Source organism: Monodon monoceros, unplaced genomic scaffold (assembly GCF_005190385.1).
Source record: "Monodon monoceros isolate NGI ecotype Baffin Bay Population unplaced genomic scaffold, NGI_Narwhal_1 Super_Scaffold_21, whole genome shotgun sequence".
Taxonomy (NCBI): Eukaryota; Metazoa; Chordata; class Mammalia; order Artiodactyla; family Monodontidae; genus Monodon; species Monodon monoceros.
The window spans coordinates 1,829,337-1,848,881 of NW_021703778.1; the positions used below are offsets into that span (position 1 = coordinate 1,829,337).

Below are 19,545 nucleotides of genomic sequence, written 5' to 3' on the forward strand. Positions count from 1 at the left end.
GTCACTCTCAACGTCACACTCATCATCACTGTCACACTCACCATCTCACCGTCACACCCACCGTGACACGCACCGTCACTCTCAACGTCACACTCACCATCACACTCACCATCGCTCTCACCATCACACTCACCATCGCTCTCACCGTCGCTCTCACCGTCACACTCACCGTCGCACTTCGATCGTGAGTGCCATACAGAGGGTGAACAAACACGAGTTATCAGAATAGTTTATAACTAGGAACACCAAGGCCAGTTTATCCCGTCATGGAAAGCAATTTACATTTGGTGAAAATACCTCAATCCAAATACTATCCAGGAACAGACGCTGTGCTCCTATCTCATACCCGAGCACATACTCTCTTTCTGCTAGATAATCCCAGAAAGAAGATGTCTTTCCCTGGCTATTGCAAAATGTTCAATTTGATCACCCTGCCGGGAAGAGAAAGGTATTTTCCATCTTTAATACCATAAATAGCTTGTTTCTCAAACGGCTCCAGGAAAAAGGGTAGAGTGTCACATATCTGAATGTCTGACGACTGCCAAACATGCTGAAGTATTTTCCGAAAAAAACATGTCATAAGTGTTGTCTTATTAGATTTTGTGCTTTGGGAAAGTTTTCCTAAGATCTGGTGATTAAAACATTCTTTAAAATAATAATAAATAAATAATGTTTTCTTCTGAACATTATTCTGCTTGAAGACAACTCTCTAGAATCCTCTCCCAAGTATTTTCCAGAATAAGTTCAGTGATAACAGCAAAAACAAAGATCTTTTCTGCTGCCCGGTGGGAGTCTTTGCTTTCAGAGAGTTAAGAAAAGGCTTACAGAATCTTGGTTTGAAAGGCAGACAATTTCTTTTAGCACTGCAATGAGTTCAGTGCAATGCATTCACTAGCTAAACTAAAGGTTATCGTCTGATTGACACCAGGACTGACCTGATAATCTTGGGGCAAGCGTCCAGGCAACTGCCCCCTCTCCATTTCCTGAGGGCACTTTCAACAGCTAGAAGGGCATGGGGCTGGGAGGCTCTGACAGTTCACCCTCTGATAGTTTATCATCTCACAGTCATGGAGATGGGTCAGGAAGGCAGATTCTACACCCATGTACCTTCCCAGATGCATCCAACCCCATACCCATCATAACCAACCGTGAACTAAACGGTTAAACGTTAATAATTCAGGTAAATTTTAAATGGGTCCTCCCTCCTTCCTTATTGGCTTTGCCCTGTGCTCCATCCCTGGCACCTACAGCAGTCTTCACACAGCAGGTGCCGGACAGACACTCACTACACAGGTCAACTGCTCAGCCTAATAAGGTGAGCACTGAATATATTATTTGACAGCCCGGGAACGCATTTCTCTGAATCCCATTTAGATTCAGGAAAGTTTTGTTTTTGTTCCTGCTTCACAAATGAGTTAAATAGTATAGCAAGTTTATATCTTCAAATAAGATTCATTTGTGCTCCAGTAAATGAGACTTCTTTTAAGATTTCCAGGATTCAAGAGAGGCCTGAAATGCTGTCAGTTCTCAGTAAATGCTCTTAAGGACCATGACAATTATGGCTGTAACTGAACCAAAACAGTAATATTAGTTATGCTAAAACCACATATATTAGTTATATCAAAAAGTTACATAGCCATTACACCTTAGACTTTAGACTCAGAAAGAACTAGATTTCGAGGCCCTGATCTATCAGTAGCTGAGTAACTTGGGGCACTTTATTTTAACCTCTTCAAGCTTATTTTCTTATTTTAAAATGGGAATAATAGTATTTGCCTATAATAATAGTATTGTGAGGATTAAACAGTATAATTTATTTCAAGGGCTAAAGAGTATATGGCACGGAGTAAATGCTCATTAAACATGGTCCAATGATAACAATGATTTAATGTAATGGTTTTCTTCCCCTTCTTTGTCCTTTCTGCGGTAATGCTAGCACATCTTATTTTTACTCTTAGTAAGGTATTGCCCATTCTGGTGTGAACATAATTACCTCTGTTCCTCGCAGCTCCTTAGGAAAATAGATCTCTTCAGTCATTTGGACACTTAGACCAAAATCCACCAAAACAGCTTTTGTGGACATGAAAACAATGTTGCTAGCTATAAAGAGAGGAAATTTTTCAGTAAAAAAATTGTGTATCTATCCCTAAATAAAATGAAAACATTATTTAAAACAACGAGTTCCATATAAAGATAGATTGAAATGCTTCCCCTACTAAAGTGGGCTTATTATGTTCAAAAGAGAGGGATGAATCTGGGTGAGGGTTTAGGTAAAAATCACTTCAGATTTGTCAAGAATTCAGCCAAGGTGGATATAAATGATTGTAGCCATTAATAATCCTCAAGATACAACAGCCAAGATACGGAAACAACCGAAGTGTCCATTGATGGATGAATGGATAAAGAAGATTTGTATATATATATAAATTTTTGTGATACATAATATATACATATAAATTGTGTGGTATATAGAATGGAATATTATTCAGCCATAAAAAAAGAAGGAAACTCTGCTATTTGTGACAATATGAATGAACCTTGACGGCATTATGCGAAATGAAATAAGTCAGACAGGAAAAGACAAATACCGTATGATCTAACATATGTGGAATCTAAAATAGAAAAAAACAAACAAACATAGAAACAGAGAACAGAGTGGTTGCCTCGGGTTCAGGTGGGGGGAATTCGGGAAGGTGGTCAAAGGTTACAAATAATAAGATGAAAAATAATAATAAGATGAATATTATTTCATCTTCCAATAATAAGATGAAAAAGTTCTGGGGCTGTGACGTACAGCATGGTGACTATAGTCCATAATACTGAATGGCGTATTGGAGAGTTGCTAGGAGAATAGATTTTAAAAGTTCCCACCACACAAAAAAATTATAAATACGTGAGATGGATGGATGTTAACTAACCCTATTGTGGTGATAAGTTTGCAATATATACACATATCAAATCATTCCCTTGTACACCTTAAACTCACACAATGTTATGTGTCAATTGTTTCTCAGTAAAGCTGGAAAAAATATTTTTTATATTTTATATATTGAGTTTCAAATTCTAAGACATAAGCATAGTATTATCAAGCCACTTTCTAAAACAAAAAAGTGAAATACCCAATTTCTGTCAGGACAAGTTTTGCCAGTCCAATTTACCCTTAGATATTAGGGGTTCACAGCAGGTCTCTCTTGTGTATTTCCCCACAATCTCTTTATTCCTAGAAAGCAGTCAGTGAAAGCTTCTTTAATGGACTATTGCCAAATTTGTATTCAAAATTAAAAAGCAATTTGTTTTTCAAAAACGTTGACTGTGCTTTTAAGTATGTTACCATTTTTAAAGCCTAGTAACAAGGCAGTCGTTAATGATATGTGGCTATAATCTCTTCCACAACAATTGGAAAATCATCCTTCCTTATGACTTTGAAAGCTCTCGTGACCCCACTGGACTCTAAAATGTATCTCAGAAACCCAGGGAGAAAGCAGGGGAGGGGTGTCTTCCCTGCCACCGAGGACCTTCAGATTGAAGGAGGAGTCATGTGCCTAAGGTCTATCTAGTCCTTTTTAAGCCAAAAAGGGACACGTCCAAGGAGAACTCACGTTTAATGTCATGGTGAATCACTTTCTTCGAGTGCAGAAAATCAAGTCCCTTGAGAACATGCTTTGTCACCCAAATAATCTCAAATTCTCTCATGGGTCCACAGCTCTCCAGTTTCTCCAGGACAGACCCTCCCTCGCCTGCTTCCATAAAGAGATGGACGGTTTCGCCCCATAGAACCGCGCCGTATAACTCAGCGATGTTCTCGTGCCGGAAGCAAGCCTGGATTTCCACGTCAGATGGCTTAAATTGGTCTACTGGGATCTAGAACACAAAACACAAGGAAGATTCTAAACAACCCCAGGATAAGGAAAAGAATACACAGCATAGGTCAACTCACAAACCAGAAGGCAAGTAAATGCCCTCAAGGATACTCGGATGTGTTGTGAAGTTTACTCCTGAGTTACGATAAGGTTTACTTGAGATATACCTTTACATTCATGTCCACTTAAGGTAAAAAAAAAAAAGAAAAGAAAAAACAAAATAATGAAATACTGCTTTCATTTAGAGTATAGATACCCAACCGAAGAATTTTTCATGATGACTGAAACAAAGGAGGTAATTTCCCATCTTTTATACATGTAATTTCTATGGCACCTAGATTTTAGGCCATATTTTCAATATCCCTTGTCATGAAATAATATAATGTCTCTGGTCTCTCAGTTTGTGTTCTAACAATGCATTTAAATAAGCACTGGCCATCTACTCTACAGAAAATCGGAAGTCATTAATAAAGAAGTAGCTCTTTCAGTGCAGAGAGATATGGAATGTCTCCAAAATATACTGATAGACCGAAAACAATCAAGATGCAGGAGTACATATATTATATTCCCACTTGTAATAAACTGTTCAGCCATACATACACATGTCCATAGAAATTCTCTGGAAGGACATGTAAGAACCCGTTAACAGTAGTTACTTTAAGGAAAGGGATCTCATTCTTTAGCCTGCATCCTTTTGGACCTGTTTGGGGTTGTTAATCATCTTATATGTTTCTGTTTTTTAAGAAAAAATATGGCTTCAATATTAAATATCAGGACTGCAAGGAAAACAAACCCACAAATCTATTTCCCACGCCTTTTGCGATGAAACTGAAAAACAGAACACTTTGGTTCTAAGAGCTATAAATAATGTCTCCAGATTTTTTTTTTTTAACTTGGACGTATCTCCTAAATGCAACCTTCAGGTAACTTACTATATCACCTCCTTTTCTTCCTTTTTTTTTTTTTTTTTTTTTTTCAGTACGCGGGCCTCTCACTGTCGCGGTCTCTCCCGTTGCGGAGCACAGGCTCTGGACGCGCAGGCTCAGAGGCCAAGGCTCACGGGGCCAGCCGCTCCGCAGCATGTGGGATCTTCCCGGAGCTGGGCATGAACCCGTGTCCCCTGCATCAGCAGGCGGACTCTCAACCACTGCGCCACCAGGGAAGCCCTCTTCCTTTTAATAACAGCTGCTCTGGCCACCCTTTAAGGGGGAACAAACAAGGCCCACATGACAATAAGAGAGACTGAGATGATATTCAGTAATTATTTTATGTTTTGTTTTCGTTAAATCAAAAGTGAGTTTGTTTGTTTGTTTGTTTGTTTTTTGCGGTACGTGGGCCTCCCACTGCCGTGGCCTCTCCCGTTGCGGAGCACAGGCTCCGGACGCGCAGGCTCAGCGGCCATGGCTCACGGGGCCAGCCGCTCCATGGCATGTGGGATCCTCCCGGATTGGGGCACGAACCCGTGTCCCCAGCATTGGCAGGCAGACTCTCAACCACTGTGCCACCAGGGAAGCCCAGTGAGTTTGTTTTATTGCACTTTAAAAAAAAACAAAACTTTAAAGTAGAACAGACATACACAAAAGTGCAAAACTGGTTAAGTATCAAACTCAATAAATTTTCAACTGAATACACGCATGAAACCACTATGTAGATCAGGAAACAGAAGCCCACCAGCGCCCTGAAGCCCCCTGCTGCCCCCTGCCTGTCCCTGCTCCTCATGGGCAGTCACTCATGGGACTTCCAACAGCATGGGTTTGTTTAGCTTTTTTTGGCCCTTGTGTAAGAGGAATCTCATACAGTAGATCCTATTTTGTGTCCAGCTGCTCTGGCTTAACCTAATGTAGATCTATCATCGTCAATAGGAAGTTGTAAATCATTTCTTCTCTTCACTGGACAGCATCCCAGTATGTAAATACACCGTATTTCAGCACTTGGAAACTTCCCAGTTTGGGGCTATTACAAATACTGCTGCTATGAGCACTCTAGCACGTGGCTCTGGTGACCACGTGTGCATGCCTGCTGGGCAAGCACCTGCAGGACTGGAATTGCTGGGTCACAGGGCGTGTGCGCGTTCACTTTGCTAGGTCGTGCCAAACGGTTTTCCAAAGTGGGGCACCTCAGCAGTGATTGCTCAATAAGAGATGCGGGGCTTCCCTGGTGGCGCAGTTGTTGAGAATCTGCCTGCCGATGCAGGGGACATGGGTTCGAGCCCTGGTCTGGGAGGATCCCACATGCCGCGGGGCACCTAAGCCCGTGAGCCACAACTACTGAGCCTGCACGTCCGGAGTCTGTGCTCCGCAACAAGAGAGGCTGCGATAGTGAGAGGCCCGCGCACCGCGATGAAGAGTGGCCCCCGCTTGCCACAACTAGAGAAAGCCCTCGCACAGAAACGAAGACCCAACACAGCAAAAATAAATTAATAAACTCCTACCCCCAACATCTTAAAAAAAAAAAAAAAAAAAAAGAAGAGATGGGGTTTTTTTTCTCTGAAATTCAGCCCTTTAATCTACAGTCCTGAGGAGCCTTACAGCTTTCCCAGGGTCTGCTTCCCTGCCTGGTCCCCTCCCCAGTGGGTGGCATTGAAGCAGCAGCAAACAGATGTGCTCTTGCAGGGTAGCTCCCCTTCAGCCACCCCAAGAGGGATGAAGTTATCCAAGCTGGCGCTAAAGAAGCTGGTACTTTCTTTGTTATCAGAGCAAGCTGATTAAAATGAACTATGCCCTTAAGCAGACTTGGGGGCTGAACGGCCCCAGGTAGCAGCAAATCTATAAAACAGAGATGCTTTTCTCGGACTCAGCACCCTTAGATAAGAGGCAGTCAAGGGGTAGCCAGCTTTGAGTAAAGTAAATAAACGAGCACACAAAAGCCCCAATGCCGAACACGCAGGGTACCCTGTCTGCTTATGAAGTACGTACCAATTTACATGCCATTCTTTTCTTAGTTTTTATGTCTTGTGCTAAGTACACTTTTCCAAAGGCCCCCCGAGGAATAAAATTAGAGCCAATATTCCTGTAAGTCAGCTTCCAAGGGATGAGAAGAACATCAGAGTCTATCTGATAGCGTCCGTTCTGGGGAGTGATTACCTACAACAAAACAAAAATGCAGGAGGGTAAGAATTTCAGCAAAGTCCTTTTCTGAGACCCGCCCTTTAGAAACTGGTTACGTTAGACCGCATTCCTACACGCAGGGTTCAAAATTAATGTCACCGTATATAATCATAACAGTGTACAGAAGCCTCTTAGAGCTCCTATCTAGAGCTTCAGCAAAACAGAGAAAGCATGTAACAGAAACACATCCCTGGTCAGACCTGATCATATTTCTGTCTACGTGTGCATAATTCACTGCCAAAGAGAACTTTAAAAATGATTTACCGAATGCACCATGACTGCTGTGACCAAAAGGCTGAAAATAAACATTGAGGAAATGTAAACTGTGCATGCAAGCTGACTCGTTTCCAGTTAAGATGTGCTAACCTGTTAGTCTGCATACCTATTACTCAGAGGTGACGCACACTCATAGAGAGTAGGGAAATGAACTGATGATCACAGAGGATTCTGGAAAACAATGTGTTATACCAGAGCTATGAGTTGACAGTGCCACGTAAGCAAAGTAAGGGCAGAACCATTTCTCATCCATTCACTCATTTAATATTTACTGAGTGCATGGTATGTGCCAGGCACTGTGTTTGGTGCTGAGCAGGCAGCGATGGACAAGAGACAGATGACCCCTGACCTCTGAGGGTTCATGAGTCAGTAAACACTTTGAACAAGAGGTCTGAAAAACAGCCGACTCAAAAGCTGAGAGCGACAACCTAAGTGTCCATCAACAGAGGAATGGACAAAGAAGATGTGGTACATATACACAGTGGAATATTATTACTCAGCCATAAAAAGGAATGAAATCATGCCATTTGCAGCAACATGGATGGACCTGGAGATGATCATACTAAGTGAAGTAAGTCAGACAGAGAAAGACAAATACATATGACACCACTTATATGTGGAATCTAAAATACGACACGAATGAACTTATATACAAAACAGAAATAAACCCACAGACACAGAAAACAAACTTATGGTTATGAAAGGGGACGGGGGGAGGATAAATTAGGAGTTTGGGATTAACATATACATACAGCTATATATAAAATAGATAACCAACAGGGACCTACTGTATAGCACAGGGGATTTTACTCAATATTTTGCAATAACCTATAAGGGAAAAGAATCTGAAAAAAAAATATGTATATATATACACAGTATAGTATAACTGAAACACGTTGCTGTACGCCTGAAACTAATACAACATTGTAAATCAACTATACTTCAATTTTTAAATAAATGAATAAAAATAACAAAAAGAATTAGAGAGATATCCTGATAGCAGTGTGGGTTATAAGGGTATGTACCCTTGTCAAAACCCATCAAACTGGATATTAAAGACCTGTGTATTTTACTGCATATAAAGTCTATGTCAATTTTTCAAAAGTGAAAAATTGAGAGGAGAAATAATTATAAATCAAATGAAAACAAATTAATAAGATAGTCCGTGGGAGACATGACCTGGAGCACATTCCTAAAAAAAATGTGTTGGGTATGCTTTCAAGGGCTCGAGTCTCAAAAATACAGGTTTTACCTACGTTTCATTAGTCATATTACGACTTCAGATTATGAATTCGGGGATTAGGAAACTATCAAAGTGACACGAAGTTATTTCAAGAATGGGAGAGGGTGAAGGGGAGTGCAGATCACGTGGGTAAAGGATAGACTCCGATTCATCTCCAGATGCATGGGGCCTTACACGGGCCCTGCTCTGGGAATAATCCTGGTGACCGTAAGCGTTATTCACTCAAGACCTACTATTGCTAATCTTAGCTACACCCCGTGAACAGGCGTGCTCACTATTTGGGAATGAAGCAAAGAAGGCTAATACTTCGAAATGTGAAGTCACTACACTTAAAACTTTAGTATTCACTGAGTGCAGCCTCTGCGCAGGTCCCGAGAGGGAAAATGACTAAGCGGAGACCGCGGCGTTGCCAAGTTTGAAATATGACGTCCTTTCAAGAAGTGTCACCTCAAGTTCCTGGAGGCCACTTCTACAGCACGCTGGGAACCACATGCAGACAGAACCATGCTCACGGCACTCAGCTGCACTCACTTTATTGCCTCTTCCTTGTTATTAAATATTTACAGACCCAATTTCATTCGATTCTCCAGGAGTCCACTTCAGGGCTTAACTCACCTTTGGAAAAAAAAAGTTTTACTTAAAAAAAAAAAAAATTTTTTTTAATTGAAGTATAGTTGATTGACAAGGTTGTGCTAGTTTCAGGTGTACAGCAGTGATTCAGTTACACATATACATCTCTATTCTTTTTCAGACTCTTTTCCATTATAGGTTATTACAAGATATTGAACACAGTTCCCTGTGCTATACAGTGGGTCCTTGTTGGTTATCTATTTTATATATAGCTGTATGTATATGTTAATCCCAAACTCCTAATTTACCCTCCCCCCGTCCCCTTTCGTAACCGTAAGTTTGTTTTCTATGTCTGTGGGTTTATTTCTGTTTTGTATATAAGTTTGTTCTAGATCCGTGGGATCTGGCTCTGTCCTGCTCTGCTGGTCCCACAGCAAAGGGACAGCCAGGTTCAAGTTCGGGGCTGTAACCAGTAGGTCCTGGCTGTTTATCTATTTATATACAGTAGTGTGTAAGTGTTAATCTCAAACTCCTCATTTATCCCTCCCCCCTCCCTTTCCCCTTTGGAAAACATAAGGTTTTTTTCTATGTCTGTGAGTCTATTTCTGTTTTGTAAATAAGTTCATTTGTGTCATGTTTTTAGATTCCACGTATAAGTGATATCATATGATATTTGTCTTTGTCCAACTTACTTCACTTGAAAGTTTTACTTCTGTCCAACCCAAATCTGCTCTAACCCACTCTGATGCGGTGCGCTCTTAGCCGACAGGATGAAGAGTAGTAACGCCAGCCATCTACTGAGTGTTAATTCTGGGCCAGGCACTGTGCTGAGTACTTCATACATTAACTCAGCAATTTCTCATAACAGGCCTGTGACGTAAGGGCTCTTTTTATCTCCACTCACAGATGAGGAAACTGGCTTCAGGAGGTTAAGGAACTCACTAGGCGGCAACAGTCAGGATTCAAACTCGGGTCTGTCTGACCCCAAAGCCACAGCTCCCATTCTTTAGGTAAGAGCCTTTGATCTTCCAGAGGCTGTAATTAAAGCTGAGCTGTGATCAAAACACAGTTGTTAAATGTCTACATTTACACATCACTGAGCACGGCTTGGCCTTCTTCTCTTTAGATCAAATACTACAGTTCCTTCACTGCAGTTTATCATCCCCAACGTTCTGGGGACCCTCCTCCAAACACCCTGCAAGTTCTCCCGGGCCACCTCAGACGACAGTCCCTGAAAGTGTGGTGTGACATGCAAGTGATGGCCAGTTTGTGGTTCTGCAAAGTCCCTGGATCTTAACAGGCAGAACAGTTCTCAGAGCTTTCTGAGATGCTCTTCCCAGGATACAATCCTCTATTTTGGCTCAAATAAAATTTTCCATTTTTTTCTTAGATGCACTGGTTTATTTTCTGGTGATGCTCTGGAAGGGGTATGTTAATTTCTTCCTTCGTGAAGCCATTCACAGGTGGGCCTGGTCAGGATGCTTCCTGGGAGCTAAGCAAAGGTATTTTACATTAACACTCATTACAAGGGTGGCTTTGCATCCTTTCAACACGCACTGTGTGTACACAGGTCACGTGCATTCATTGTATGGAATGAAGGCGGCCATTTGCCCATTTTACAGATGAGTAAACAGAGGCATAGAGGTTGTAATGACTGGCCCAATGTCACCCAGCTAGTCCATTTCAGAGCTGAGACACATGCTGGGCACTTTAATTCAAGGGCCTGACGTCTTCACAACTCCTCATCGTATATGTATATACACATTTTTATGGCCAAGAAGTAGGGCTTAGGAGTCAGGGGAGTCAGAGATGGCTTTTACTACCCTCTAAGGAAAGACTTCCCTACAATCAGCATTGGCCCGATATGACATTAAATGCCCTAGTATATGATGCATGCTTCATCACAGGTTTCCAAGCACAGACCAAAATGCCCCAGCAATTATTGGAGCTGATAAAGGGGGTGATTCAAGCTTCAGACAGAGAGCTTGACTCAAGTATCTTTAAGGTTTTTTTTAACCCTGAGAAACCAGGAATCCATGACTAAGCCTGTGGAGCAGGACAGCATCTCACACCCACATCTATGAGCAAGCTCTTTGGGGCTCTTGAGTTTCCCAAAAAATCACCCAAGAGTTGAGTGTTTAGAACCCATTTTAGGTTATTCATCCCCAGATGAGGGTGAGAGTTGGTCTAGATCATAAGTAACTTGTAGCAACCTCACACAAAGCAACCCCTGGCTTCGTCTCCTAAAGTTTCTTCCCCAGGTCCTGCTGGATGTCGGTGGAATCTTTTAAATATTATTTTCAGGAAAATAGCACCCACCTGCACACACATGCAGACCACCATTTTACACGCCTATGCTTCAGGATATGACTGTAACTCCTGGGTCCTCCACCCTAATTAACTCCACAGGCGCTGCGCTTGTAGGTTGCCTGTAATACACCAGGCGTCTGTGACTCCATTCTCTCCATCTGAAACATTCTCTGCTCTCCAGCCCCTTTATCTGGCTGATTCCAGCTCAGTAATTTAGGCATCAATTCCTCTTGGGGAAATTCCCTGGAGGTCCAGTGGTTAGGACGCAGAACTTTCACTGCCGAGGGCCTGGGTTCAATCCCTGGTTGGGGAACTAAGATCCCACAAGCTGTGTAGTGCGGCCAAAAAAAAAATTTTTTTTAATTCCTCTTGGAAGCCTATCTGACATTCCTCCTTTCCACCGGCTCACCCTCGTGGTTATGTGAGGTATCCCGCCTGAGTGTTCCCATAGCGATCAGGGCTAGCCATATTGAGAAGTCCTACAGTGCATTACAATTACCTGTCTACTTGCCCTCTCCAGCAGGCAGAAAGCTACCAGGGGACACAAACTGTATCTCTAGCACCTGGAGAAGTACCTCATCCCCTGCAGAAGTTTGAGCTCTGTCTAGCAAATGAATGGATGAATACTGGAAGGAAAGCATTTGGTCCATATGTAGATACACTTGAAGGTCGACTTTACCTTGGAACCAGTCTGTTGGGTAGATAATTAGCTGCCACCTTGTAAAGCAGAGAAACAGACAGCAGCAAGGCCAGGAGAGAAAAGTTTTGATGGAGTCTTAGGGGGAGGGCCATGGGAAGAGGAAGGTCTTGAAGGTGGGATGGTTCCCAGGAGAACACACGTGAGGCTGAAGGAAGCCAGAAGCCAACGTGGCCTCCTTCACCATCTTGTCTCAGACTGGCTGTGATCTGGGATGGCAAGTCACCGTTCTTGTGCCATTATTTATAAAGCACGGAGCTGTGACAGGCTACTAGCTGTCACAGGGTGCATCTAATACTTAAGGACAGTGACAGGAAAGCCAATCACAGCCCCCTGAGCCATCAATCACAGGGTGATTTGCCAAATAAGGCATGGTCTACTTTCCTGTGGATTTTAAGGTTAGGTCTTCTTGCTGTATTTTATATTCTTGATCACTTTTTAAAACAAAAAGCTTTTTTTTTTTTTTTGCGGTACGCGGGCCTCTCACTGTCGTGGCCTCTCCCGTTGCGGAGCACAGGCTCCGGACGCGCAGGCTCAGCGGCCATGGCTCACGGGCCCAGCCGCTCCGCGGCATGTGGGATCTTCCCGGACCGGGGCACGAACCCGCGTCCCCTGCATCGGCAGGCGGACTCTCAACCACTGCGCCACCAGGGAAGCCCAACAAAAAGCTTTTTGAAAGTTGTAAAGATCCCTTCTTTTTTGATATGTCCTATTTGCAAATTTTCTCCCAAATATGCCTTGATTCATTTCTGGAGCACAGGCTCCATGACAGGACTAACAGCAATCTACTCTTATGCTTTGCTGATAATATTTTCACTTCCTTTTAATGCCTTCATTTCTCTCTTTTGCTGCATTAGCTTTTTTTTGTCCCTCACTCCAAAACCTTCGTAAGCTACTCCTTTGTACTCTTTATATTTTTCCTGAATTCCCTCTGTACATTCCCAATTCTATGGCCCATCTCTCATCAGTCTGATAGTCCAGGGGAAATAAGCCCAAGTCTCTACATATTTACAAGCAAAGATAATGTGTTTATTCTGCATGTTTTCCTTTAAGACACCCATTTTAACAAATAAATATGTAAAAAAAAAAAGAGAGAGAAATACATAAACAATTATGTTTCTGATTATAGATATATATATTATTTTGAACCAGAATTCTCCAGCTATATTTTAGCTAAGACAAACAGGTATTAACCCTTATTCAAATTATGACTTCCCATTTATAAACAGAAGTACTCTTCTCAAGGCAAAGCTAACTATCAAGTACAGTTTTGTATATCCAGACCAAAGCAAGTCATACAATGATGCCAAATGTAATCTTTTTTCTTGGGGGGGGGAAGGTAATTTTGCAATTCTGCTGCAAATTGAGCTATAGCTGAACACAACTGGCTTCTAACAAAACAATTCACTACACGGCTGACCTAAATCACTGTGTTGTTTTGAACTGAATGAATGTGGTATGCAAAAAATAATAATAATAATTAAGTACTCGGTCCAGAATCTTTACTTGTTCAGCACCACCCCCCTTACATTAGCCTTCCTGCCATTTAGATACACCAAAGGAAAGGAGACACTTTCATCAATAAGCGTGTTTTGCAAGTTCCCACCCACTCCTCTGTGAATTGTCCTTTTTAAAAAATAACATCACCTCTAGCCAGCACCTACATTCACCTTTGAGAGACTAAGACACTGACCACACCCAAACACATCACCTGATCCCCTACTGTGGCAACTAAGTGTTGTCACAATATTTTGGATTTTTTGGATACTTGGGGTGACTAAACAAGTATAGCCCTTGTCATTCATACTTTGTCAATTAAAGAGAGTGAATCTGTGGATAACTATTTACTGCCCACAAACTACATTTCTGCAAGAACTGAATGTAGCCAGTGTTAATATCATGACGTTTCAAGATGTGACAAGAGAGGAGCACAAAAATTCAGCCTTCAGAAAAATTCAACAGACATTCTTTAACATAAATTGTAGCAATATTTTTTGGATCTGTCTCCTAAAGCAAAGGAAATAAAAGCAAAAATAAACAAATGGGACTTAATTAAACTTAAAAGCTTTTGCACAGCAAAGGAAACCATTGACAAAACAAAAAGACAACCTACTGGACAGGAGAAAATATTTGCAAATGATACAACCAATAAGGAAGGGATGAATATTGAAAATATGTAAACAGCTCCTATAACTCAACATCAAAAAAACAACAACCCAATTAAAAAATGGGCAGAAGACCTGAAGAGACATTTTTCCAAAGAGGACATGCAGATGGCCAACAGGCCCATGAAAAGATGCTCAACATCTCTAATCATCAGGGAAATGCAAATCAAGACCACGATGAGATATCACTTCACACCTGTCAGAACGGCCATCATCAAAAAACACAAATAACAAATGTGGAGAGGATATGGAGAAAAGGGAACCCTCCTGCACTGTTGGTGGGAGTGTAAATTGGTGCAGCCACTATGGAGAACAGTATGGAGGTTTCTCAAAAAGCTAAAAAGAACTACCATGTGATCTGGCAATTCCACTCCTGGGTATATATCCGAAAAAATGGAAACACAGATTTGAAAAGATACATGTACCCCAATGTTCATAGCAGCGTTATTTACAATTGCCAAGGAATGCAAGCAATCTAACTGTCCCTCAACAGATGAATGGATAAAGAAGATGTGTTTTATATATATATATATATATATATATATACACATACACATATACATACAATGGAATACTTCTCAGCCATAAAAAAGAATGAAAGTTTGCCATTTGCAGTAACATGGCAGGGGACTTGGAGGGTATTATGCTGAGTGAAATAAGTCAGACAGAGAAAGACCAACACTGTACGCTATCCCTTATACGTGGAATCTGAAAAATAAAACAAACTAGTGAATATAACAAAAAAGAAACAGACCAGAGATATAGAGAACAAACTAGTGGTTACCAGTGGGGAGAGGGAAGGGGAAAGGAGTAGAGGATTAAAAGACACAAACTATTATGTATAAAATAACCTGCAAGGATATACCGTGTAACACATGGAATACAGCCAATATTTCATAATAATATAAATGGAGTATAACCTCCAAAAATTGTGAATCACTATATTGTACACCTATAACTTATAAAAAATTATACATCAACTGTACTACATAAAAAATACATGTTCATTAAAGACAAAGCCTTTATTCCCCTCTCAGATGAAGGAATCTCAGGAAGCCTTTCTCTTCGGCCTGATTGACGAATGAGCTCTTCAGTGAATTGTTAAATTAAAATTCATTCTTCTTCATTACCTATTTGTAGAACTACTCCTAAAATATGGAAAAGATTCTTTAAACGGAACTTTTAACGAAGACCGTGTTTTGCGCCTTTCGCATGGAGGTGATTCTTACAGATATTCCATTTTTAAACACCATACCTGGCAGCCAGTCTGAACCAGGTGCAGCAGCAGTAGTAAGCTGAACACACAGCACTCAACTGATCAGGAAAAAACATACCATATTTAATAAAATTCCAGATTCTTGCGGTCGGTGTCCGTACAAACGCTTTGCGGTGTTGGATATGTGGTTTGCAAAAGCAAGCAAATCCTCCACGGTTCCGTATCGGACCGACGACAGCCAAGGCCCCTCCTGGCCGCTGAGCAGCACGGAGTCGGCACGCCCCTCTTCCTTGTGATTGCTATCCTGACACACGGTCATCAGACTGGGTTCGTAGGCCACAGGCTCTTCACTCGCGTAAAGATTTTCCATAATGTCTATTACATCAGACACGTTCAAATGTTTCATTAATAAATCGATTTCTTCTTTGCTGTCACTTCCAGTGCTCATGAACTCCATCACTGTCAGGCTCTCCAGAGAGTCTGCAAAAGAAACCTCAGCTACTTAGTTTGCTGTATTTGTATTTGCATTTGAGATCAATGGGAAACTGACATGAAAGAATCGGGAACAGGCTTCTATACGACTTTGTTTATAAAATAAGGGCGGGTTTCCCTGGTGGCTCAGTGGTTGAGAGTCCACCTGCCGATACAGGGGACACGGGTTCGTGCCCCGGTCCGGGAAGATCCCACATGCCGCGGAGCGGCTGGGCCCGTGAGCCATGGCCGCTGAGCCTGCGCGTCCGGAGCCTGTGCTCCGCAACGGGAGGGGTCTCAGCAGTGAGAGGCCCGCGTACTGCAAAAACAAACAAACAAACAAAGTAAGGGCTCTGGCTACAGTGTGTGTAAGGTCAAATGCACAGACAGTGAAGAAAGGGACCTTAGATAACCTTTAGTCCGGCGCTCATTTGACCGTTTCCAACCCTGCCGCAGGGGACAATCTTCCCTGCATGATCTCTGTGGCTTTTAGGCCGTGGGTGGCTTTTTTTTTTAAAAAAGAAACTCCTTGGGACTTCCCTGGCAGTCCAATGGTTAGGACTCAGCACTTTCACTGCGGTAGCCTGGGTTCAATCCCTGGTTGGGGAACTAAGATCCCGCAAGCCACACAGCGCAGCCAAAAAATAAATAAATAAATAAAATTAAAATGGAAATTTACTTAAAAACAAAAAACTCCTTTACCAAATTCAGGAGCTAACTTTGCAAATAAAATTCAGGTCCTGAAGCCAGAAGCGTGTCACACGGATTTTAATCTGAGCAAATGTGATGATGGTAAGTCAAGTTTCAGGAATAATTCTGACACAAATAACAGCTCATTTAGAAAGGAGACGGCAAATCTCAAATCTTCTTTCTGCTGAGGACGGGTATGAGAAAGGAGAAGATTCCTTTAACCTGTAACCAGCTGTCCCCTCCTGTGACCAGGATTCTTTAACAGTACAAAGCATGCATCTCAAAGACTCAAGAAGGTTAACTTAATATCTAGATCAATGACCCTCTAGAAGTTGTGGTTTTATAAAGAAGCCAGGGAAGCCAAACCTATCATAAGCAAGACATGGGCAAGATTGACTAACTCTGATTAGCCAAAACCGTATTTCAGCTCTTCTATACAAATCAGGAGCCACACTTGGGGATCTGTAAATGAGAAAAAGAAGGTAAGTCAAGGGTAAACAATGATGCTGTTACTCAGGATTTGGGAACAACACCATTCCAAAGGATTAAAGATAAAAGGACTTAAGAGACCTAAGAAAATGAAAAGGTATGTATGTCTACCTAAACTACTGTGCTCCTGGAAGCAGCCTCTCTCTGACAAGTGTTTCAGGTTCTTGAAAGCACAAGCCTTCAATGCGTTCAACACACAGGGCTAAATAAAAGCCACAGGCTCCCATCAACCTGGAGCACAAGCACCAAACTCCAGGAAATATTCCACCTTGGGGCCACCTGCCCACAAGACCCAGACATAGGCCTCTTGGTGAATTTCACTTGAGAAAAGAACCATGCAATTTAGTGTCGTTATTAAGTTACTGGACGATCCATTTCTTTCTTTCTTTCTTTCTTTTTTAATGCTCTTTTTTTAAAATATTTATTTTATTTGGTTGGGCCAGGTCTTAGTTGTGGCCAGCGCGCTCCTTAGTTGTGGCTCACAGTCTCCTTAGTTGTGGCATGTGAAGCCTTAGTTGCGGCATGCACTGTGGGATCTAGTTCCCTGACCAGGGGTCCGACCCTGGTCCCCAGCATTGGGAGCGTGGGGTCTTAACCCCTGTGCCACTACAAATTGTGTATGGGGAAAGAAGTCTAGGATTACGCAGTTATGACACGGCATCTAGACTCAGGCTGCGGGGGACCAATCTCAGCCCCTCCTTTAGTGTTTGCATGATCTTGGTCAAGTTTTGTACTTTAACCTCACTTCATGTCTACATCCCCCACCTGCAAAATGCAAGTAATAACAGCATGTCCCTTGCAGGTGGTTGTGAGGGTCAAAGGAGTTCCAGAGCATAAGGTGCTGGGCACAGAGGCTGGTGCACAGTACATAAACTATGTCTTTTGAAGCTGCTACGATGCGCATGAAATCGAAGGACTGGCTCGGATCCCTGGCTTTGCAGGTACTGCATTAGGCCGCCTTTCTTAACTGCAAATGGGCTGCGGCTACCTATCCCCCTCCAACCCCCCATCCTCCCCCTTCTTCACAGTAAGGTTTTAAAGACTGTTTCTAAAATAAGAGACAAAGAAAGAAAAAAAATAAAGGCAGAAACCAATGAAATGTTTTGATGGCTGTTATCATCACAGTTACATCTAGAGAGCAAAGGAAAGCCCCCTCTCTGAGACCTGGCTGGTCTTTGAGGAAGACTGATTCGGGCTCTTGGAGTCTCTTGACTTATGAAAGGAATTTTTTAGGTTAATGGAGGAGCATTGGACTGGGTTTCATGGGGCCATTTAGTTGCAGTTTCTACTTGTAGAATTTACAGGGAAAAAAAATGGAATTGAAACAACAACAGCTCAATTTAGGACCCCACTGGCTGAAAAGTCCCAAAGCTGCTGGATTTACTTAGCGAATGGCTGGCCAGAGAGAAAGTAAAGTTCCCAGTAGTAACAGGGCTATAGAAAGAGAGGAAAAGGTCCATACAGTTTACAAGTCGGTTAGCTGATCCAGAGAGGAAAGGCAGGTTTTGGTTTTTAAATCCTGCAGAAAGTCTGGAACATTTGTATGTAAAACCTGGGAGGCAGAAACACACACGCCCGTAATCTGATTGCTGGGGGAGGGCAGGGAGGTGGAGGCGTGTGTCTTCGGTGCCACTAATCCCCTAGCAACGCCAACCTCCACTCCTGCAAACCCGCGTGCAAACCCGTGTGCGCCCCAGAAAACCCTGACAACCGCCCGCTCAAGGTGCCGGCAAAAGCCTCAGCGTTTTCAGGCCTTAATTAAGCAGACAAGATGCTAATGATTTCTGCGTTACTCACCACCAGTAGACGTCTAGAAAAGTGAATGATGAAGGGATCTGTATTTCACTTTAGCAGCAAGCACCCTTCCCCACACAGTATTCAATAAAAATCTGCATTAAATCCCCACTTGTTAACGCAGGAGGGGACTATACCAATTTTAGAAATGGACAAATGGGCAGATACAGTCAAAATTATCTGCTTCAAATAATTTCTGAAATTGGCAGTAAAGCCAAGAGGAAATACTCTCCTAAACATAATGGCAAACTCTTAGCTACTTCCATCTCCATAAACAAAAGTTGAGCGTTTCCTGGCAAGTGCGAATGAAAATGGCCAAGATTACTGGTGTAGGCTCCTACCTTACAAAGGATGATTATATCTCATGTTACTTCACATTTAAAAGATTTTTCTGCCAAAATAATACATTGCCTCTCAGGGCACACCTCCAATAAGACTTCTTCTAATAATATTTTTTTCTCAAAAAGCCCGAGAATTGGGACTTCCCTGGTGGTGCAGTGGTTAAGAATCCGCCTGCCAATGCAGGGCACACGGGTTCAATCCCTGGTCCGGGAAGATCCCACATGAGGCGAAGCAACTAAGCCCGCGCACCACAACTACTGAGCCTGCACTCTAGAGCCCGCACGCCACAACCACTGAGCCTGCGCTCTAGAGCCC

At 42.3% G+C, this 19,545-nt stretch overlaps 1 protein-coding gene across 1 annotated transcript in view; it reads right to left on the reverse strand.

Annotated features, from left to right (window-relative positions):
- Window positions 1-19,545, reverse strand: part of MAP3K8 (mitogen-activated protein kinase kinase kinase 8) — a 26,377-nt gene that overhangs the window by 5,348 nt on the left and 1,484 nt on the right. Inside the window, exons 2-5 of the mRNA XM_029238717.1 lie at window positions 15,563-15,924; window positions 6,776-6,943; window positions 3,600-3,861; window positions 1,994-2,100 (exon numbers count right to left, since the gene is read on the reverse strand). Of these exons, the coding sequence (XP_029094550.1) occupies window positions 1,994-2,100; window positions 3,600-3,861; window positions 6,776-6,943; window positions 15,563-15,901 (876 nt within the window). The 5' untranslated portion in view covers window positions 15,902-15,924. The remainder of the gene's footprint in view (window positions 1-1,993; window positions 2,101-3,599; window positions 3,862-6,775; window positions 6,944-15,562; window positions 15,925-19,545) is intronic.